General features: G+C 39.6%; 2 protein-coding genes across 2 annotated transcripts in view; both read left to right on the top strand.

Moving 5' to 3' along the window:
- Positions 1 to 7,607, top strand: part of LOC101337990 (ubiquitin-ribosomal protein eS31 fusion protein-like) — a 38,554-nt gene extending 30,947 nt beyond the window's left edge. Inside the window, exon 2 of the mRNA XM_033852695.2 lies at positions 7,070 to 7,607. Coding sequence (XP_033708586.1) covers positions 7,070 to 7,572 — 503 coding nt within the window. The 3' untranslated portion in view covers positions 7,573 to 7,607. The remainder of the gene's footprint in view (positions 1 to 7,069) is intronic.
- CTNND2 (catenin delta 2) overlaps positions 1 to 24,126 on the top strand; it is a 776,118-nt gene that overhangs the window by 272,924 nt on the left and 479,068 nt on the right. The gene's annotated exons all lie outside the window — the stretch shown is intronic.

Here is a 24,126-nt window from a genome sequence, read left to right as displayed (position 1 = left end):
GGTTCAGCGGCCATGGCTCACGGGTCCAGCCGCTCTGCGGCATGTGGGATCTTCCTGGACCGGGGCATGAACCCGCGTCCCCTACATTGGCAGGCGGACTCTCAACTGCTGCGCCACCAGGGAACCACCCCCCTTTTTTCTTTTACAACAAGAATGTCATAAGTGTATTTACTATTTATCTTAATGACTCTATTTTATGATCACATAATGATAAAACTATGTTACCCTTTCACCTTCACCTCCAGTGGCCAGAAGACCTGATTGATACTTAAATTCTCATTCAAAGGATCATATAACCTATTAGGTTGCTGTGATTCCCTCTTCCATGGGCTGGGGACCACCTTGATCCCAGGATACCTGGCACCCTGGAAATATCACAACAGTGCAGTTTTCTTTTATTGTTAATTGAGCCTTGAGTTTCATTCTCCCTGCTGCTTCTGCCATTTCTTGGTGTAGATTAATTATTCCAGCTTGGCATTTTACAGTGAGAGATTTTTAACTCTAATCTGAATTAATAAAAGAAGAAAAAGCAAATACTTTAGTTAAAAGAAAAAGAACAGCACAGTATCACTAAAAGCTAACATGTACTTTTAATCCTATTCTTTTTATTAACTAAATTTAAAAATAGGAAGTTTTTCTTATTCATCTTTATTCCCCCTAAAAATATTGTATATGTGTTAGATGCTTAAAGACTTACTCAACGTTTTAAATAATTCTGCATATCCAAAAAAATGGAATGTTAGTCGTACAAGACAACCAGTTGGTCATAATTCACTGGAACTAAATCTCCAATACCTGCTGCTTAAATAACTTTAAAATTTCTATAAGTACAAAGATACTCCTAGGAACCCAATCACCTTTTTTAAAAATCGAATCAAAATGTATTTATTTGTTTACTTAGTTATTTTTTTACATACCTACACACACAGAGAAAACCAACCAAATTATATTTCAAAGGCCAGACCCTATCACAAGTTATTTACCTTCAGGAATGTTCTGGGTAGCGTCGGGCACCAGCCCAACTTACAGAACAGGAACTGACACAATAGCCACTCACCCCAGAGACCTCAACTGTCCGGACTCTCCTCAGCCTTGGACATGTAGTAAGACTGGTCCCAGTGAGGGAAGAGGAGAGAGGGGCTTCTCAGGGTTGGTCCATTTGAAATAAAGCCAGGACAAGTAGAAAGCACGCAGGAAGAGGAAGGTGGGGAGAAAAGAGGGAAGCAATCACATGGTCTAGGTGGCCTGTCGTGTCTGGGGTGGGGGCAGGTGAGCCTGGAGAGCCTGGCTCTCCTCATCCTCTGATGGAACCCACAGCCTGTGCTGGTTCCAGTGACACCTCCTGCATGTGTGGGCCACGGTTCAGACCAACTGCAGGCAATGACGTGGGTACCAGTCTTGTGGATTAGCTTATGCCTGTGCTCTTTGGATGGCTCCAGTGAGTACCCTTGTGAGTAATACCACCCTTGGGCCTGGGCATCTGGGTCCTATTATGGGCTCTATGTCTTTGCTGTGTCCAGCCCCTTCTTCTTGACCACACTTGGGATCCCTGGACCCTGGAAAGATGGCCATAACACCGTTTTCTTTCCTTGTTAATTCTACCTGTGTAACATTTCTGCTTCTGTACATGCATGTGTGGAAACCTGACCAACACATAGAACATTGTTTGCCCTGAAAATGAGCCTGTCACAAATAATTGGTTGGTTGATGGGGCGGGGGGAAGCAAGTGGATGAGAAGGCATCAGTCACTTTCATACTGACAGTCTTACAGAACAATGATGAACAGGGGCCTTGGAAATGCTGTCATCTTGTCAGTATCTCAGGAGTCTGGGAATAAGTATGCTCTTTAGCAAGTAATTTTTTGACTGTCGTTATTAGAGGCATGATTTTTTTTTTAAATACTTCAAATTAGAATGCAAGATGGTAGCTGGTAATTTTGAACACTTTGGAAAAGGAAGAGAAAGGAGATAAACTTTTCTTATTGTTCATAGTAATTTTTACACTTGAGTCTGTAAACTTTCCTCTAAATGTGATTCGTCATAGTCTAGTGTTGATTTGATGGTAGAGTTTGGAAGACATTGGCTAGTCCATTTTGCCATAATTTCTTCAATTTTTTTCAAAGACGGTGGATCCAAACGAACTCATGAATAAACTGACGGGTGAGTGTCAGGATATAGGACACACCGAAAAAAGGTCTAGAACTCAATGATAATCAGTAGCTCTTCCAAATGAGCTACCTTCCAGGTGAATGGCTGTAGGACAGAGCAGTCTCTTATTAAAAATTGTTTTATCTTTTTAAATTAGGAAATAAAAGTCCCATGAAGTTTATTTTTAGTTGTACTCCCAAACTGTTTCCATAAAGTCTGCCATTAGGGAAGGTTACTCAAAAATGGCTATCTGTACCTGTGGACTGAAGTTGACTACTGTCTTTGACCACATTCTGTGTGAGTTAGTCCCCATGTGCTGTAGCAGTACCCACATTCTTATAATGAAATTCCAAGGAATATCAATAAACTCCAGACGGATTTGGTTATCTTCTCTCCAGTATTTTCTGAGAGGCTAAACTGGACCACCCTGCTAAATGTATTTAATCGCCTTAATCGGTTTTAATATTTTCAGGGTCTGAACGATTGTGGAGAGAGAAACAGATGTTTTGTGATAGCTCTGAATTTTTCAGGAGTTGTTCCTGAAATAATTACAGATCGGGAATCATACAGTCAAAAGTCATCTTCATTTGAGTCAGTTTGGCAAAATAAAGGTGACAGGAAAGCTGTCTCACTTTTGTTTGCTTAATCCTTGCATTTCAAAATTGGGACAGAGATCATGTGAGAATGCCCAGGTGCACAGCTGCTACACTTATTATGTTTCAAATTTTTTACCATTTGCTGAAACATGCATATCCATCTACAGTAATTGAGAGCAACCCATGAATTGTATTCACTTTGTGAAAGTAGCAACATGGACTGGAAGAGAATGCAAAAAAAAGAACAGTCTAGTTTGGGGTGTCTTCTGCTATTTCAAGAAAAACTTTGAGTACACATAGTGAAAGAGTTTTCTAAAAAAATATTTTACAGTTTAATGGGAAAAGGTATGCAGATTAATAACAATATGAACAGTAACTATGTGAAAATATAAGATATATTTAGTAATTTTCAACATAATTATTTAAGAAAAAATATGTGCTCTGAAAGACAAAAAAAACGTTAAGATGTTTATGAAGTCTAAAGAAAATATTTGGCAGGGGAGAAGAAAGAAATATCTTTTCAATGAGGGAAATCAAAGCATAAAGGGAGAAATCATATTGGAATCCCTACCTGTACTCAAGGTAGCTTAGAAAGATTTCCTTCTTTCATGTTTTTAGGAATTCATAGTAAATATGGTCACAATGAATGAACACCTACATCAAACCCATGATTGACTATTCCTATAATTTTAGTTAATAAAGCATATGAGTCAATCTTGGCTCTTTTTATCTCTTAAATCCTATATTCTAACCAATAACCAATCCTGCCACCTTACTTTCATGATCCAGCCAGGGTCAACCACCTCTCACCACCTCCTTACCTGCCTGGTCCACTGGCCCACTGAACCTAAATTGTTACCTTTACCCCATTACCAGCCTCCCAGCTTCAGTTCCCCAACAGTCTGTTCTCAACACCAGAGTCAGCATGATCTTTAAAAGCATAAATTAGGTCAGTTCACTTCCTAGTTCAAATACTTCCTATGGCCTTTCAGATACTCAGAGTAAACATCAAAGTTCCTACAGTGATGGGCCATTCTCCTTCTTGCCGGAGCCCTGTTGCTCCACTGAGCTCGTCTTTTGATGCTCAGCCCCTTTCTGGGCTGTAGGCACACTGTCCTTGGGGTGCTCTGTCCCCCCAGAGACATTGAAGATGCTCCTCCCTCACCTGGGGCTCTCCTGACATCTCATCACCTGCCTGCTCCCTCTCAACATCCACTCAGTGAGGACCCCACAATACTTTATTTAGAGCTGAACCCTTGACACTGCGTATCCCTGTTTCCTTTATATCGCCTTCTAACATACTCTATATGTATTTACTTATTTACTTTGTTATCTTTCTCTCTCAACTACAAGTGAAGGAATATTTGTCTGTTTGGTTAACTACCAAATTTCCCAATGCCTTAAAGAGGCATAGGCACATTGTAGGGTATCAGTAAATATCTGATGAATGAATGAAAAATCCAACATATTTACAATTTAGTTTTAGAATCATTTACCTAGATATAATCTCAAAAGTGAATCTTAGTTCTGGATCACCTCTAGTTAACAAAAATTAACTCGAAATAATTAATTAAAATTGGTTCTAATTAATTTTGGCAATCTCTGTAGAGCTAGCCACACTAATCAGTTGAGAGTGGAAAAGAAAACCAGAAATCTGTCTCTCTCATTTACAAATAAAATCATATTTATTAGGAACACTTTTCTGGCTGCCAAAGCTTAGCTTGACCTGGAGTTCATGAACATCTGTCTCCTTCACTCAGTGCTTTCCAATTCATTAAAAATCAAAAAGAAAAGAAATTGAGTCAGTGTTTGCTGTGTTTGCTGTTTTGCATGACAAAGGAAAAAAAAGGATCCTTAAGATTAGTTTTTTTTTTTTAATATTGTAAACACATCCATATATGCTTTCTCGAGTATCTAGGACAGCTAGAACAAGGGTTTTGTGCTCTGACTTAATCCTGGAGAAGGATAAGTCAAGAGTTGGGACATAAGGAATGATGCCAGGAACTGCTTCTCTCTCTAACTCATAGGATCGACTAAGCACAGTGATTTCTCAAAACTCATAACTGGGAACCATATTCCCGTTATGCATCTGTTTATAAGCCTGAGCAGGCAAATGAATGTGATCTCTGGTATAAATTTCTTATTAAAAACACAAGTGAGGGACTTCCCCAGTGGTCCAGTGGTTAAGGCTCCGCGCTTCCACTGCAGGGGGCGTGGGTTCGATCCCTGTTCCGGGAACTAAGATCCCGCATGCCGCACGGCGAGCCCCCCCCCAAAAAAAACACAGACGCACAAGTGAGAGATAGAAAAGTGGTTGCATAAAAAGCCAAGACACCCAAAGGGTAAGTAATTAGCCCTTCTTATGGATTTATGGATATTTACATAACCACACAGTTTAAGGGATGGATGGATGGATGGATGGATGGATGGATGGATGGATGGATGGATAGATAGATAGATAGATAGATAGATAGACAGGCAGACAAAGACAATCTTACTTCTTTAGACACATAAGTACATTTTCAAGTTTTGTGCATAATTAACATGAGAAATAGTGCTAAGAGTGTACCATATACCAAAAATAGGATTATCATTTGAATAAATTTTCTAACTCGACCAGAAACTATATAATATAATTACAATACACTTGAAATGAAACGGTAAAGCGGGAGCATTTTAATTGGCAAAGCTATCATGTTGGACTTGTGTGATTAATCTTTTAGAGGAATGGCAAATAGATTTTTAATGAGTTTTAAATGTAAGACTGAGATTGATGGATAGTCCACACTTTATCAAGACTGAGGAGTGAGCAGTATGCAAATACAGAGAAGGGAGGGCACCCATGCAGAGTCCACATGGGACAGAGGCAGTTTCTGGGTAGTTAACTTGGTTGTCCTTTTGCTTGCTTCTTTACTCTGTGGTGGTTTATTTGCTGTAAACCAAAGTTAAGAAACACATAGACTGGAATGGTAGCAGCTCATTTCTTTGTTGAATCTGTAATTATTTAAACAAAACATCTATAATATAAAAGTCAGTTACTTTCCACGACCCCAGTAATGGAATTCATTTCCCATTTATATTTCTAACTTCACTTTTTATTTGAATTCCTTTGCTTCAGTTTTCATGTTGACATTTTTTCTCATTGTAGCCTATTTCAGTATCCAGCTTATCATTCTGAAGAATTTCTTACATAAATGCACTTACAATATCCTAAGACTGAAGCCTGTGGCCACAAATGGTGAACAGTGTCCACTGCCACACCAGGAAGTGGGCAATGAAGAACAGAGAAGCCAGAAGAGGCCAAGGCCAGGACTCAAGTTGAGAGGAGAAGCTTTGCAGATATCAGTGCTTTTAATAGCTCAAATTCAGACTGAATGCCAGGGATCCAGGCCGTGCCTGAAGTGGGAGAGGCAGATTACCCGAGTCCTCTGCCTGACAAGTCATTAAAAACGAGACATGAATAGCCTAGACTTTAAAACTAGAACTGTGATCTCTCTAGTCCTCAGCTATTTGCTCTTAGCCAGGAATTATGCCCTCTGTTTGGTCCAAGTGGCCACAACTTGCAGAAGTGTGTTTAGATATCTTTGGATTACAATGAGGAGAGGGGTGTTCATTTGTCAGCAAGGTCAAATTTCAGTGACCCTCTGTGGATGCCTTGAAATCAACCACCATGGTCTGAATGTGTCCCCCCAAAATTCATATGTTGAAATCTTAACCCCCTAATGTGATGGTATTAGGAGGTGGGGCCTTTGGGAGCCACTTAGGTCATGAGGATGGGGCCCACAGGAATGGGATTAGTGTCTTATAATAGAGACCCCAGAGAGTTCCCTCATCCCTTCTGCCATATGAGGACACAATGAGAAGTCTTTGACCAGAGGAGGTTCCTCACCCGACCGTGCTGGCACCTTGATCTCAGACTTGCAGCCTCCAGAGCTGTGAGCAATAAATCTCTGTTGTTTATAAGCCACCCTCTGTGGGGTATTTTTGTTAGAGCGGCCCAAATGGACAAAGATACCACCATGGCCTGGTCACTCACCTGGTTACCTCCTGCCCTTGTTTTCCTCTGTCACCTTTTGTTAGTTCAACCCAGACCACAGGACTCAATATACCTGGGTATCAAATAACAGTGTAGCACACTGATAGTAACGTCACTCTATTCTTCTGTAAATTTTTAAGCTTCACCAGGGATTTCTGTGGATGCTACGTAGCATCTCTCAGAAGCAATGACTCAGTCCTTATTTCTTTCTAATCTAAAATTATTTCTTGGAAGATAGTTTCCCCAAGCCTTGAGTGCAAACATTTGAATTTTTACAAATGCCACTCTAGCTTTTGGATCCTCCATCTGCAGTGGCACCGCCGCCAATGTGCAGATTTTCGTGAAGACCCAGACGGGGAAGACCATCACTCTCGAGGTCGAACCCTCGGATGCAGTAGAAAACGTAAAGGCCAAGATCCAGGACAAGGAAGGAATTCCTCCTGACCAGCAAAGACTGATCTTTGCTGGCAAGCAACTGGAAGATGGACGTACTTTGTCTGACTACAACATTCAGAAGGAGTCCACTCTTCATCTTGTGTTGAGTCTTCGTGGTGGTGCTAAGAAAAGGAAGAAGTCGTACACCACTCCCAAGAAGAACAAGCGTAAGAGAAAGAAGGTTAAGCTGGCTGTCCTGAAATACTATAAGGTGGATGAGAATGGCAAAATCAGTCTCCTTCGTTGGGAGTGCCCTTCAAATGAATGTGGTGCTGGAGTTTTTGTGGCCAGCCACTTTGACAGACATTGTGGCAAATGTTGTCTGACCTATTGTTTCAACAAACCAGAAGACAAGTAATTGTATATTGGTTAATAAAAGACATGAACTAATGAAAAAAATTTTCACTCTATTGTTTACTCATTTATGAGGCGTTTTGGCTCAACTACGCAAAAATCCATGCCAGCTTTGAAATTCAAGGATTTTATAATACTATTTCATTGGAGCCAGACATGCTCTAGATGAGTTAGGTCATCCACATTGAAGGGCAGGGGAACAGACTGCACACTGATCTTGACCCCTTTTCTCTGGGCTTAATCCACCCCTGAGAACAGCCAGTCACAGAATTCTTGAAGCAGAGACATTCTTAGTTCCAATAGCTGAGAGGTTTGTGAGCAATCTCTGACTCTAAGTCTTAGTGGGTCTACTCCCACCTGGCCTGTTTCTCACTCCTTGAGTTTATCTTTACATTTAGTCTCAGGTTCGTTTTGTTTGTTTATTAATTAATTAATTTATTTTTGCTGTGTTGGGTCTTCGTTTCTGTGTGAGGGCTTTCTCTAGTTGTGGCAAGCAGGGGCCACTCTTTATCATGGTGCGCAGGCCTCTCACTCTCTTGGCCTCTCTTGTTGCGGAGCACAGGCTCCAGACGCGCAGGCTCGGTAGTTGTGGCTCACGGGCCTAGTTGCTCCGTGGCATGTGGGATCTTCCCGGACCGGGGCTCGAACCCGTGTCCCCTGCATTAGCAGGCAGATTCTCAACCACTGTGCCACCAGGGAAGCCCAGTCTCAGGTTCTTAATAAAGGAGTGGGTTTGGCCTGACATGGGGACCGTTGTGCCTTCTGCACTCTGTTTGCATATTTGACCACGTGCAGATAAGATTTGAAAATGCTTCACTTATTTATTCACACAGTTGATCCAGTGAATTATTATTTCATGGCACTTTTATTCCACAAATTTCCAGGGCTTGAGATTCAGCAGTAAACAAAACAAGCAAAGTTTCTGCCTTCATGAAGTTCACACCTAGTGAGGGGAGAAAGAAAATTGAAGAACCATAAAGAACAATGAAGGAGAACAAGGGGGAAAAGAGTGAAGGGAGGGGTGCTATGGTGAAATGATGCTTGAGCAGAGAACCCTACAGGAGGAAGAGAGAGAGGAAGCTGTGTCCCAGGGTAAAGTACTAGGAGTAGCAAGTGCAAAGGCCCTGAGGTATTTACAGGAGACCAGCATGGCTGGAATGAGGCCAGATTTAGGAACAGATAGAGAAATGCAGCAGGGCCACTTCTGGGGGTAGAACATCAATCAATTAATGAGGGTGGCATAGTAGAGAACAGTGGAAAGGTACATTTCGTGTTCTCATGCACACATTTCTCAATATGAAAATATGAGTGAAATCTAGTGTCTCAACTTTTAAGCTCTTCTGATGTAAGTTAAATTCAGAAATTGGCTGGGCAGGACTTCCCTGGTGGCACAGTGGTTAAGAATCCGCCTGCCAGTGCAGGCGACACAAGTTTGATCCCTGGTCCGGGAAGATCCCACATGCTGCAGAGCAACTAAGCCCGTGTGCCACAACTACTGAGCCCACGTGCCACAGCTACTGAAGCCCATGCACCTAGAGCCCGTGCTCCGCAACAAGAGAAGCCACCATGATGAGAAGCCCGCGCACCACAATGAAGCGTAGCCCCTGCTCACCTCAACTAGAGGAAGCCCATGTGCAGCAACGAAGACCCAACACAGCCAAAAATAAATAAATAAATACATTTATTTAAAAAAAAGAGAGAGAAGAAATTGGCTGGGCAATTAGGGAAACAGATAACAAATATTAGACATAAATTTATTCTCTGCATTTTTCCACTGAATTTCTTCCTTAGGTCATCTGTTTCCTGTTCCTTCTTAGATTATTGTTTTCTGAGACAGCCCTATGACAAGTGAGATGGGAAGCTTTCAGCAGGCTATTAGTGAGGAATACCAGAGTCTCACCTATGTTGGAGGCACCCTCTGACTATTGTAGAATGAACTTTTGAGGGCAGAATGTACTGGAAGCAGGACCATTAAATCTTTTGTCAAAAGGGCATGAGAGCCCTGTCCATTCCAGTTGGATGATCTTGTCAAAATGATGCATAAATATTATTGTTTGAGAAAGGTTCAGCTTCATCAAAATTCAAAGTGTAAACTTTGCAATATTGCAACATCATTTGATCAGATTGCTTCAGTTATTAACCGTCACACCCTTTGTTGGTACACAGACCACAAGGTTTGTGAGAGGTGAGGAGAAGAATGTAGAATCTGATTTCATCTGAAGGTACTTGCAACATGATATGGACCTAAATGTATATGTAAAATCATAAAATATTAAGCACAAATACAATATTGACTGAACACACTCTGGCAGGTGTACACATGACTCCTTCCACATGGGTTAGAAATTATATTAGAATAGTTTTATCGTTATTGTCATTTGTTTTGAAGTTTTAAATGAAAGTATATTTCAATATCTTTATGCAAGTTTGAGGATTCATGGTCTGTGGAGAAGAAGTGCTTTCCTTGCCTAGTGGAGAAATAAAAGGATTATCTGGAAACATTTTCCATTCTGAGATCAGATACCTCAGTTAGCAGTGTGTGCTGATGAAGTACGTGAAGGTCGGGCAGCTTTAAGTCTATCACTTTATTTGTTGTTTTTCTTCTTGGCTTTTAAAAAGTGCAAAAAAGATGTATATCATTCTTTTTCAATCTATTGTAGTTAATAAGACAAAGCAAAACCTTTCCATCACCTACCGCCAAGTAGAACTTAAGGCGCAGTTTTCATATTTACGACACTACTTGTTTTTCTAAATTGGCAAATTTAAGACTGTTTCCAGAGATAAGATTTCAGTGAAAACCTAGGACTCTGGCCTCATATTTGGAAGACAGAGTTCTTTTTATCACCAACCGTGTTGTTGTACTCTAAGTGTTTAAGCTTTTTTTTAATTAATTTTTATTGGAGTAGAGTTGATTTACGATGTTGTGTTAGTTTCAGGTGTACAGCAAAGTGAATCCGTTATACATATACATATATCCACTCTTTTTTGGATTATTTTCCCATATAGGTCATTACAGAGTGTTGAGTAGAGTTCCTTGTGCTATACAGCAGGTTCTTATCTATTTTATATACAGTAGTGTGTATATGTCAGTCCCAATCTCCCAGTTTATCCCCCCTCCCTTCCTCCTTGGTGACCATAAGTTTGTTTTCTGCATCTGTGACTCTATTTCTGTTTTGTAAATAAGTTCATTTGTACCATTTTTTTTAGATTCCACATATAAGCTATATCATATGATATTTGTTAAATAGTTTAAGCTTTTGAACTCTGTAAACCGAAGAGTAAAATAACAATAATAAAAGCAGAACTTGTAATATCTCCTTTATCTGTGTCAAGCCCTCTGCTAAGCACTTTCCATGCATTGTCTCATTTAACTTTTACCTTCTTTTTTCCTTTGAGTCAGACCAGCACTATAATCTCTACTATATAGGTGAACAAAGTGAGATGGCAGAGTTCAGGGGGTTATCCCCTAGTATTTGCATAGAGAGCTAGTTTTTGGAATTAAGGAACCCAGTGTTTTTCTCTTATACACGTGAATCACTAAATCCAAACCATCTCTGCAAAAGTGAACTTCCTAGAACTGTGTACTCTGGTAACTTTTTCTAACATGGTCTTGTATCTTGTCCTTTATTTTCTCCATGGTAAAAATCTCACATCTGATCTCCTAGATTGGGGTGAAGATAAGATGAACATAGAATAAATAAAAGTTAGGAACAGGAGGACCAGGCTGCAACACAGTTAAGCTTACTGGTTTACAATAGGAGTTCTAAGAAACTTCAATATGTGAATGTGCCTTAGGAGTCTCCAAGGTACAAAGTCAAGTCAGGGAACAGCTATTACTGTGTTCCCCTTCTCCCAGACAGAGAAATAATGAACTGGAGAGGAAGATTTGCTTGCTCTCTGATTCACTTCCCAGTCTTTTGACCCATTCTGCTCAGATACTGTTTTCTTGAAGGGAATTTCACATTCACACATTCACCTGGAATTCCCCAGCCATCAGGCTTGTGTGAAAATGTGCTTTAGGATGACTCATCCCTGCCTATGTTTCCTGGGCTCACAGTGTTCCCAGTTTTCTCATGTTACTCAGAATCCAGCAGCCTATCTGGACGTTGCTCCCATCCCTGTATCTGTAAACCCCATCATTTGTGCTTCTTTCCATGCACCTGTGTCTTCCATGCATCTATGTTGGTCTAGGAACCACTCTCTCATGGAAGTTAGCCAGCGGGTTTCCACTCCTTCACAGATTCAGTCACAATTCTCAGGGATTTCCCCCAGTATACACATTGGTGAAGACTGGAGAGAAAAAGGGGGTCAAAGGTTGAAGGGCTTAAAAAGATGCGATTTATTCAGCACTAACTAAATGCCAGATTGTTTGGCTCTTTACATGTATTATTAACTCTCTTCATCTTATCAACTTTTTTAGGACCATGACACTAAAACTTGCCCAGCTAGTAAACTGTAGAACTGGAATAGGGTTGAAGTCCAGGGGTCAGATTCCAGAGCCCATGAAAGTAACAATGTGCTGTTTTTTTGGTTTTGTTTTTTTTGTTGTTTAGTTTTTTTTTGTTTTTTGTTTTTTTGTGGTACGTGGGCCTCTCACTGTTGTGGCCTCTCCCGTTGCGGAGCACAGGCTCTGGACGCGCAGGCTCGGTGGCCATGGCTTACGGGCCCAGCCGCTCCGCGGCACGTGGGATCCTCCCGGACCGGGGCACGAACCTGTGTCCCCTGCATCGGCAGGCGGACTCTCAACCACTGCGCCACCAGGGAAGCCCCACTGTACTGTTTTGCCTCTCATCAGGTAACATGATTAAGTTTCTAGGGGGTTACAGTCAGGGAGATGACAGTGGATTCCAGGGGGTGGCTGAACTGGTGGGAAGCAGATGTCTCAGCAGTGGAGACAGGCAAGGAGCTGAAGGGCCGTGTTTTGGCGTTTTGGAGTCATCCAAAACGATGGCAAGAATCTGCTCTAAGGGAGGCTATGAAAGCATATCCTGAAGGCATGAATTGAGAGGTGACCAAAACAGTCCACATCTGGGGAATAATCAAGCATGACCCTTAGGAGCTGAAGATACATTTCCTCTTCTTTACCAATGATGAATCGATGAGTATTCCAATTTCTTAAGGAGATAAAGTGGAAAGAATGTCAACTGTGGAGTCATAAGTCCTGGTGCCACCACCGACTAGCTCTGTGACCTTGAACAAATGATGTCACCTCTTTTGATCTTAAAAATGTGGATAATACTATAAAGGGTGTCACATGAATTAACGTGATGACATGTCAATTGTCGTGCAAATAAAATGTGGTGAATTAATATTGCTTCTCCATGGTGGAGCTGATATATATAGCAATTCTGCTTCTAAAACATTTTACGTTTTGAGATTATCTGTACAAAATAGCTCCTAGACCTTTACTCTGGATAATATTTGGGGCAAAAATAATTTATGATAAAATTTTTAATTAACACAACATATTGAAGTCTGCCTTCCCAGGTATTAGGACTGAAATGTAGAAACATGCAACTAAATGCATGAGCAGAATTTTCTCTACTCCCGTGTGATACAGCTCTCTGCTGGGTCACAGCACCTGTGTCTAGCCACTGATGTGAGACCATAAATCTGTGTATAACTTCCTGTTACTATAAATACAATATCACGTAAAATTGGAGGGTTTCCCTAAAATGAGTCTCTTTTCCATGCTCACCACACCCTATTTTGCACAGCAAACATGCAGAGCAAGACTGTTTTTACAAGTGGGTAGAACCGACACAGTCTCTTAGATTCAGGGAGGAAAACCAAACAAAATCCTTCTTCCCTTGGGGCACATCAAGAAGTAGCAGAACCCATTAAAATCTATTGCCTAGATGATTGAATTAGATTCTAAATGAACGGTGGTAATAAGTGCGCATTTGGCCAAGTGGATAAAGACAGAAATATAATTTGTAGTCTTGTGGGTGCTGTGCTGTGCAAAGACTAATTCGTAACAGTGGATAAAAGTTCCATCGTCTTTAATTGTATTCATTTAGTAGCATTAATTCTCCTGGCATAGGAAAGGTTTCTTTCTTTTTCTTTTTTTTCCTAAATAAATAAATAGATTCCCATTGCCAATAGGGAAGATTTATGCTGACAGGATCTAATAGCCTAAGTCATCTTGTGTTGTTTCTCAAAGGCGCTTGAGCAAGCAGTCTTGGTTTGGATGGAAAGCAAAATGCTAAACTCCTGTTATAGATGATGACTTTAATTCTGAGCCAAACAAACATTCCTTGATAAGCATTTGTTACCCTTATTTAGAGTAAAAAAGTCATCTTTTCTCATGCCCTTACTTTCTCTCCTGTTGGAAATGTATGATCACTTCTTGAATGACAAAATGATTGATTTTTAAACCAACACATCCAAAACTGAAAGGCAAAGAGGAGGAAGGAAGAGGGAATGATTCCCACAGAACTTTCTAAGCGGTCTCTGGAAGAGACTTTTAAAGGTCACCTCTTGCCATTTAATTTGAAATTTCCAATGGATACTTGGAATTCTAAATCAAGAAATCTCACCATGAGACAGTAGGGGTGAGCCGCCTCTGTGTCACACATTGTTGTTCATACAAATATACGTGGCTTGGATAAATTATTTGCACTATAACAGTAGGAGGATCATGGTCATAACGTGTATACCCTGCAGTAAAGTGGCCTGGAAAAAATTAGAAGGGGGTCCAGAAAAAACTGTGTTATTATCCTACCTGGCAAAACCAACAGGATTCTTTACACTGTGCTTTGCCTTGGAAGCAGGGAAAATAATACTGAGTATCTCTTCCTTCTCTTCTGCAACAGAATGAAAGCACCTTTTAAAAGTTACATCAATTCCATGTATCAGTCCTACACTTGGACTTCTTTACTACCAGTGTTTGAATAGTGTACAGAACCTGGTGCCATGCATTCTTCCTAAGTCTACCGAAAAAAACAACAAAAGCCAGAAATTCTTCCCTACCTTGTCCAGCTTAGACCTGGAAAACGTTAATTACTTCCATCTTCAATGTCATGATGCAAAAGGGGAGTTAAATTATTTGCCCATATTCAGTTTCCTAATCCTCAGAAAAGTTATCTTATTTGTAAGAAAGAATCCAAAAAAGTACTCTTCTCAGAAAAACCACTTTCTATCATAGATACTCTATCATATCTTAAGGTTGCATAGCATGGAGAAATCACAAGATTCCTCTAAACAAAAATTATATTTGATTTGAATATAAATAAAATTGATTTAGAACCTAGGAAAAACAAAATAAATATCACGCTAATCACATTTGTTTTTCTTCTACCAGTTGTATTGAAATATAATTGACATACAGCACAGTACAAGTCTAAGGTCTCCAGCATAATGATTTAAATTACATGCATCATGAAATGATTATCACGATAAATTCAGTGACCATCCATCATCCCATAGGGAAATGAGATTAAAAACTAGAAATAACATTTGTGTATGTGATGAGAACTCTTAGGGTTTGCTCTCTTAATAACTTCCATGTATACCACACAGCTGTGTTAATTATATTTATCATGTTGCACGTTACATCCCCAGTACTCGTTTATCTTATAACTGGAAGTTTGTAGCACCTTCTGACTGCCTTCATCCAGTTACTCCTTCCTCCGCCTCCGCCTCTGGTAACCACAAATCTGATCTCTTTCTGTGAGTTTGTGTGTATGGTTGTTTGTTTTTGAAGTATAATTGACCTACAGCGGCAGGTCAATATTTTTCTATACATTTTTTTCTATACATTTCAAAATGATCACCAATGATCTTGATATGGCATCACAAAGATATTACTTAGTTATTGACTACATTCTACACACTGTGCATTTCATACCCAATGACTCATTTACTTTGCAGCTGGAAGTTCGTACCTCTTAATTACTACCCTCACCCCTTCCTTCCTTCCCTCCTTCCTTCCTTCCTCTTTCTTTCTCTCTTTCTTTCTTTCTATATTTATTTTTTATTATATTTTTATAAGTAGAGTCCTAATATAATCAAGGAAATGTTACAGAGAATACAGGACAACCCATATGGAGAGAATCAAATTAAATACTTTGCTATTTAATAGTTCACCCTGTGGCTCATTTTAAATATGTTAAAGCTTATAAAATGTTAATGTTGATAAGGTAAATTTTTATTGATAACAGTACTCCATAAGAGAATGAGTCTCAATTCTCCATAAATCAGTCCTGTTTATTATTTATTTATTTATTTATTTATTTGGCTGCGTCGGATCTTAGTTGTGGCACGTGGGACCTTTCGTTGTGGCGCATGGGCTTCTCTCTCTAGTTGTGGCGCCTGGGTTCCAAGAGTGTGGGTTCTGTAGTTTACAGCACGCGGCCTCTCTAGTTGAGGCACAAGAGCTCAGTAGTTGTGGTGAGTGGGCTTAGTTGCCCTGCAGCATGTGGGGTTCTAGTTCCCCGACCAGGGATTGAACCCGCGTCCTCTGAATTGGAAGACGGATTCTTTACCACTGGACCACCAGGGAAGTCCCAGTCCTGTTTATTTTTAAAAAGTTACTTGTCGGGCTTCCCCGGTGGCGTAGTGGTTGGGAGTCCGCCTGCCAATGTAGGGGACACGGGTTCGTGCCCCGGTCCGGGAGGATCCCACGTGCCGCAGAGCGGCTGGGCCCGTGAGCCGTGGTCGCTGGGCCTGCGCATCCGGAGCCTGTGCTCCGCGACGGGAGAGGCCACAGCAGTGACAGGCTCGCGTACCGCAAAAAAAAAATAAAATAAAATAAAATAAAAAATGTTACTTGTCATCAAATTTTAAATGACTTTCAAACACAGTAATATAAATTTAACAAAAAAGAACGATCTTCAAAAGGAAGAGTACAAGTATGCATGTAAAGAATAAAAAGAGAATCATGTTATATCTTTACCTAATGAAAAACGAAATGCTTAAATTGCATAAATGCGATTTTGAATTTGTTTTTTAATGAGATGTTTGTTTGTTTGTGGGGAGGGCTACACCACAGCTGGTAATCCTGGGTTATATATTCTTTCAGTATACTAGAACTAAGATAGAATATTGCGTAGATGGAAAACTCTCCCTCTTTGTCATAAATAATTCTGAGTCTTGTCCTTTTGGTTCCAACTCCATATGATTTACATTAAGCAATGACAAATTTTCCAGTGATTAAATTGCAGGACAATAGGAAAGAGATTGTGATTAGGTCTCAATAAATCTACAAGTGACATAGTTTCACAGCCTCTCCAAAGAGAGCTAAAATATTTTGCAGGAACATTGGGACAGCTTATAGTGGCTGGTGATTTCACTCTTGATAACACGGTTTTTGGTGTTAGAAGTCAGCCTCTGATATTAGCTCCCACCGACATGTACCCATTAACTTAGGATGGTGGTGAAGATTTATTGATACAGTAGTTGTGTCTGTTATAAGTAAGAAGCAGGGTTTTAGGAGACAGGTGTAGTGGAGAGGGCACAAGTTTTGAAGTTGCTGAGATCTAAGCCAGCTTCATTTGTCACCTGCTAGCTCTATGGCCTTTGGCAAGTCACTTCGGTTCCCAAGCCTGTGAAATGGAGGTGATGCCACTTGCTTTTCTGGGTAGTTGACAGAGTCTCAGTTGTATATATAAAGAACCTGAAACAGGCAGGGACTCATCACTGGTAGCTGTTGATGAGTAGGATAGAAGATTTTTCTCCAGAAATTTCTTTCTTCAACCTAAAGTTGATCAGTGTAATATAATTACATTATGATGGATTTGAAACATATGCATTTCAAACAAATGTTGCACATAGTCTGCAAACCACAAAATTCTTCCAACTTTCACTCAAATGAAGTATTTCAAAGGAAGTTTGAGTTTCCTGTCTGAGCATTTTTTTCTTCCTGAAAACAGCCAATATTGTGGAAATTATTGGATACAGGTCAAAATGCTCATTGGTGTAACAGGCTACAGAGAACAGATAGAATTAATAGAATCTTGAATAACTACACGTCACTCAGCATCTAGCTGTATTTTACTTTTTTAAAAAAATATGGATCAGACGTTGTCAGATAATGGCATCCATTACTGAACCCCAAAGCAAAGTCTTTAGAAGTTTCAGCAGAGAGAGTTGTAAAAAGTGAATTTTCTGTGAGAAAAGAGCAGCTTTCCAACAATTTCCCAGCTCCTCCCTAAACATCAGTGTTTCCAGTCACATATATATATATATACATATATATATATATATATTTGGAATTCTGCAGTAAAATTGTATGACCTAAAATATTTGCATTTCTGAAAAACTTGAGACTCCCCAGCATTTTAAAAAGGTTTAAATTAGTTTTTGGGTTTTGAAATTTTTTTTAGAAAAAGCATAAAATTTTATCATTATTTGGGGGTATATTTTTCCATAGCAACTCAATTTCCCTTTGTGGAACATGAAATGCATTTCTGTTTACCAGTGTATTCTCTTCATTAATTCAGAGACTTGCCATAAACTATATCAGCCATAATAGTTGAAAGACTAGGATAAAAAAGGCAAACACTGAATTCCATTTGCTCTTTTTATTGATGTCCTATAGCCTGGCTTTCCATCCTCTCTGTGCCAGCATTGGGTTCTTAGCCCAGAGGGATGTAATAGTTCTTAACCACGCAAACATGTAACATCATTAAAATAAGCTAATCTATTATTTTTAAAGTTTCTTCCTGAGGATGCTTAGCCATAGAATTTACAGTTATGCCCGGGATTATCCTTGTAATTACCATAGAAATTATCACTATAGGGGCAAACAACAGAAAAGCAATCTTTGGAATGCTCTGGTTGCCAGTGGTACTTATTTGGGTATAAATAACTAAAGGATAATGCTAAGTAGAAGGATATGTCATTACATTTTTTTTTTTAATGAAAGAATGTATTATTCACATGTATTGTTTAATTTGAAAAAGTCCTGATCGGTTTCCTGTTACAGATTTAACATAGGCATATTATAGGATTTAGGCAAACATATTAGATCTTTACTACGTGAATGATATCAGTAAAAATAAGTTGAAAAAGTCTTTCATAATAAATAATGTGCCATTAAAATTTAGTATTGCAGCCTGATGCTATTGTAATATTACCATTCTTAAGATAATTGTGATGGAAATTTTTCAAAAAATGCAAGGCTTGCGTGTGTCATTGGTATACACAGTTGGGGGAGAAGAATTTTGCTGTACTTGATATGCTTCTAAATCCCCTGGTTCTAGCTATGACTCTGCAACCAAAGTAGGGTGAGCTTAGGGAAATATATAATGCCTCTGTTGTAGGAAAAAATGGGGTGCGAGAGGATGGACATGTCCCAAGTCTCGAGTGAGTCCCTGGGCCGGGCATCCAAGTGAGCGTCCTTGGCTTCATGCAGGAAAGAATTCAAGGGTGAGCCCTAGTGAAGTGAAAGCAGGTTTATTTAGAGAGATACACACCCCACAAACAGAGTGTGGGCCATCTCAGAAGGCAAGAGCAGGCCCCAAAGTGTAGAGGTGGTACATTTTTATGGGAATTGAGCCACCACCCACTTTTTGACCTTTTATGGTGGGCCTTGGAACTGTCATGGCGCCTGCGGGTGTGTCATTTAGATGCTAATGTATTATACTCAGTATATAATAAGGCTCAAGGTCGCCTGGAAGTCAAGTCTTCCAGCATCTTGGGCCTAGTTGGTTCTAACCAGTTTATGTCATATCCTGTTCTTAATGGTTGTGCTCTGCCCCCTTCTTTCCTGTCTCACCTCCAACCTTCAACTCTTACGTTAAGTATGGCTTTTCTATTAGCTGAGCTACGAAGCCTTTTTTTGGGGCATCCAGGTTAAAAGCTTATATACTACTTAAGACTGTGATTATTACCCCAAAGGTATATTTCTAATTCAGAAATGGATAGGTATCGTAAGTATAAGCCTAATCTGCATTACAAGTGACTCTGGTCCTAAAGTTAATATTTTTGTCCTTTTTAAAAAGTTTCTATAAGCCTCAGAAATTTTGCAACATTAAACTACTCCTTTGTATTAAAGACTGCTCCTATATTTCCTTCTTATGTCTACCCTATATGTTAACTTATAACAATGAGAATAGTGTATTAAAAGAGACACCGGGGCTTCCCTGGTGGCGCAGTGGTTGAGAGTCCGCCTGCCGATGCAGGGGACACGGGTTCGTGCCCCGGTCCGGGAAGATCCCACATGCCGCGGAGTGGCTGGGCCCATGAGCCATGGCCGCTGAGCCTGCGCGTCTGGAGCCTGTGCTCCGCAACGGGAGAGGCCACAACAGTGAGAGGCCCGCGTACCGCAAAAAAAAAAAAAAAAAAGAGGCACCGGACATTTGAAATGAGAATAAGGAATTATTAGTATTATTAATAAAGAAAGAGCACTTACAAATAACAACAAAAAAATAACAAAAATTCTAGTGGAAAAGTGTGCAAAGGATATGACATAAAATTACCAAGAAAAAAGTAACTCTTTACAAGATAAATAAAAATGGAGTCAAGGTTTTAAAATATCAGAGAAACCAAAATTAAAAGAATTGTTAATGGGCTAATATTTGTGACCCCCTCCAAGATTCGTAGATTGAAATCCTAACCCCCAATGTGATGGTTTGGGGTGTTAGATCATGAAAGGGGAGGCTTCATGAATGAGACGACTGCCCTAATAAAAGGGACCCCAGAGAGCTCTACAGCCCTTTCTCTGCCATGTGAGGATATAAGAAAACAGCTCTGCAACCAGAAGAGAGTCTGCACCAGAAGCAGATCATGCTGGCACCCTGATCGCAGGTTTCCAGCTTCTACAACTGTAAAAAATAAATTTCTGTTGTTTATACGGCACCTAGTCTCTGATATTCTGTTTTAATAGTCCAAACACACTAAGACCAGAAGATATACTACTTGTACCTACAAAATTGAGAAATACATGTTCTGAAATACCCAGTGCTAGCTTGGATGCAGGATACCCATAATGCTCATAAACTACAGGCAGGGCGAGAATATAGGTCTCAATTTTTTTAAGTGGCAATATGTTTGCCATCCTTAAAAATTATTACAGGGCTTCCCTGGTGGCGCGGTGGTTGGGAGTCCGCCTGCCGATGCGGGGGACGCGGGTTCGTGCCCCGGTCTGGGAGGATCCCGCATGCCGCGGAGCGGCTGGGCCCGTGAGCCATGGCCGCTGAGCCTGCGCGTCCGGAGCCTGTGCTCTGCAGCGGGAGGGGCCACAACGGTGAGGGGCCCGCGTGCCGCAGGGGGGAAAAAAAAGAATATGCATAAAAGTTTAGATATAATTTAATAAGAAAAATACAAAACTAACCCTCAGTATAAGGTGAATAGTTAAAAAAAATCGCAGTGCATCTACTGGTTAGAGCGTTATTAAGCCATTACTTTTTAATGAGGTGATATAGGAAAAAAATTGACAATAATATTGAGGGACAATATCACATATGCCAATAATACACATAAAAAACAGGATACCGCTGGTTAAGTTGTGTTAGTATAAATTTTATATTTTTCTCTCTTAGCTGTGGAATATGGTTAATTTTTATATTAAATATAAATTTACTATTTCTGAAACTTCAACAATAGCATATATTGACCTGATAAGCTGAAAAAAGGAGACAGTCTGGACACAATTCACTCTTTAATATTGGTAAATTATTGAACTCATTTTCTTGTTCAGAATTATGAACTTGAATAAAAGGCTATTTTGGAACATATTTTTAGGTTTAAAATCCATGTCTTTCCAGAAACTCATGTTTTGTCTTGAACCTTTGATAGGACAAGGCCCTTTGAAGAAGCCAGCTGTGAGCTGGGCATTAGTGGTGCAAACCTGGAGACGTGCTGGCTTCCCTCCCTAGTACTAACATGTTGGACCATTGGATGTGATAATTGACAATACAGCTCTCTCCAGTGCCGTTAGTCATTCTTAGGAGCTTGAAGTTCTACCCACTGACACCATCACTGGAGACATGAATGTTCCATTGCAGAGTCCTAGAAATTGTTAGGATGACATGCAGAGTAACATCTTCTGTAGATTTTATGATAAAATTTACCAGTAACAGCTTTGACTGATCCAGATTTGACAAGTATGGTGGCCCAAGGGTAGAATCTTCTGAGCGAAATTTACAGTATATATTATAGACATGGAAGAAGTAACCCATTTTATAAAAATGATATGTAGTCAAGATCTGCAGAAGGCAAGGAGTGTGGGCATGAGATGTGTGAGTCAGTGGAGACAAACCATGTCTTTCCTAAGAGCTAAGTCTGGGAAGGGCTTTTCCATCACTCAGCTTATGATAATTCTGTAAAAAGAAGGGCTCTTTCCAAATCTCTCAGAATAAAACTATAGCACATCATGCTTTCAGGCAACTGTAAAGGTGGAGAATTCCTTGGACTAACATTATATTCATTGGATCCAGCAAAAGCTATCTTATATTCAGTCAACATTTATTCAGTGTCTGTGTGCCAGACGGGGTAGATATTGGGGATACAGCAGTGAATGAGATAGAAACTATCTTCACTCTCAAGGAAAGTATATTCTAGTGAATGATACAGATAGTAGGTGACTGAGCAATAAATAATATAATTTCATATTACACTAAGGGACATCTAAAAAATAATAATATCAGTTAGGATGCTTTCAGCTGCAGGTAACAGAGAACCCAACTAGCACAACCAATTAATTTAGTATCTCACTTCTCTTGAAGTGACAGTCTGGATTGGTTGTGACTCAGTGGAGTCATTAGGGACCAGAGAATTTCAGAGTCTGCTTTTCTGTGTACCATGTTGTCTATATCCTGTGAATGCACAACCTCTACCTCCATTTCATAGTCCTCAGGTGGCTCCTGGCCTCTATAAGGCCACCTGTTGTTTGTCCATGTTCGAGGGGGAGACCAGCTTCTTGATGAATAGCTGATCTAAATCTTGTTGACATCACAATGGCCAATAACAAAGTGGGTTTTGGCTGCAGTATTGTAGCTACATGTGCTCATTGTCAGAGCCTAAAGATGCTGAGTTTTCCATCCATTCACTATTCATTTGAAACAGTTGATCAATTAATTTGCCTTCAAATACAGGGACAATGAAATGCTCATGAGACAAAAGCTTAACTTTCTCTTATAGACAGTCATGTTATATATCTATCAATAACCTTAACATAAACAAATGACATTTTTATGACAGCATTGAAAACATTTATTTGACCTCATAATGAGCCAGAACAGTGAATTGTTTGTGTATTTTTAAACTTATTTTATTGAAGTATAGTTGATTTACAGTGTTGTGTTAGTTTCTGGTATACAGCAAAGTGATTCAGTTATATATATGTGTGTATATATATATATATATATATATATATATATACACACACACACACATATATATATAGTTATTCACATTCTTTTCCATTATGGTTTATTAAAAAATATTGAATATTGTTCCCTCTGCTATACAGTAGGACTTTGTTGTTTATCCATTCTATATACAATAGTTTGTGTCTGCTAGTCCCAAACTTCCAATCTATCCCTTCCTCACCCCCCTCCCCTTGGCAACCACAACCCTGTTCTCTATGTCTGTGAGTCTGTTTCTGTTTCATAGATAAGTTCATTTTTGTCATATTTTATATTCCACCTATAAGTGATATCATATAGTATTTGTCTTTCTCTTTATGAATTGTTTGTGTTTTGATTAGAATTAACTTTAAGTGAAAAGTTTAGGTACCTAGACAATTGTGTTTTTCTTTTTCATTCTTTGGGCTTTATTAGAATCAGAACCCAGGCACTTCCCTGGTGGCACAGTGGTTAAGAATCCACCTGCCAATGCAGGGGATACAGGTTCGAGCCCTGGTCCGGGAAGATCGCACATGCCACGGAGCACCTAAGCCTGTGCGCCACAACTACTGAGCCTGTGCTCTAGAGCCCGCAAGCCACAACTACTGAGCCCGTGTGCCACAGCAACTGAAGCCCGCACACCTAGAGCCCGTGCTCCGCAACAAGAGAAGCCACCGCAGTGAGAAGCCCGTGCACTGCAACGAAGAGTAGCCCTTGCTCACTGCAACTAGAGAAAGCCCCCGTGCAACAATGAAGACTCAACACAGCCAAAAATAAATAAATAAATAAATTTATTTTTTTAAAAAAGAATCAGAGCTCAAATTCTAGGATTAAAAATTATATATTAGATAAGAATGGGTGGGTAAGCATTTTCTACCTTTCAAAGGCACTTGAGTAAAATAAAAACTTTAAAAATTTTAAATTAGACCCTTTTACTTGCATTCTTATAGTAACACTTGTAAAACTAAAACCTGATTCTTTTCTTGTTTGTTAAAATACAAAACAAAGCAAAATCAAACACACTAACAAGACATTAATACAGCAAGCAAATCTAACCTCTCTGAAGGTTTTGAAATATCCTGATAATATTCTGTTTTGTTTTTTTCTTGGCTCCTGGGTAAGGACACATGTATCCCACCTGTCACCTACTGATTAAAAAAAAATAATAATAACTAAAATTTTAAATAAATTTAATAAGCCTAGCACAAAAGTCCATAAACTCAGTGTTCAAATTGATGGTATTCTAGATCACATATCAAACGTTTTTA

Source organism: Tursiops truncatus, chromosome 3 (genome assembly GCF_011762595.2).
Source record: "Tursiops truncatus isolate mTurTru1 chromosome 3, mTurTru1.mat.Y, whole genome shotgun sequence".
Classification (NCBI taxonomy): Eukaryota; Metazoa; Chordata; class Mammalia; order Artiodactyla; family Delphinidae; genus Tursiops; species Tursiops truncatus.
Note: the sequence above shows the minus strand (reverse complement) of the source record. Positions and strands in the feature narration are given on the sequence as shown.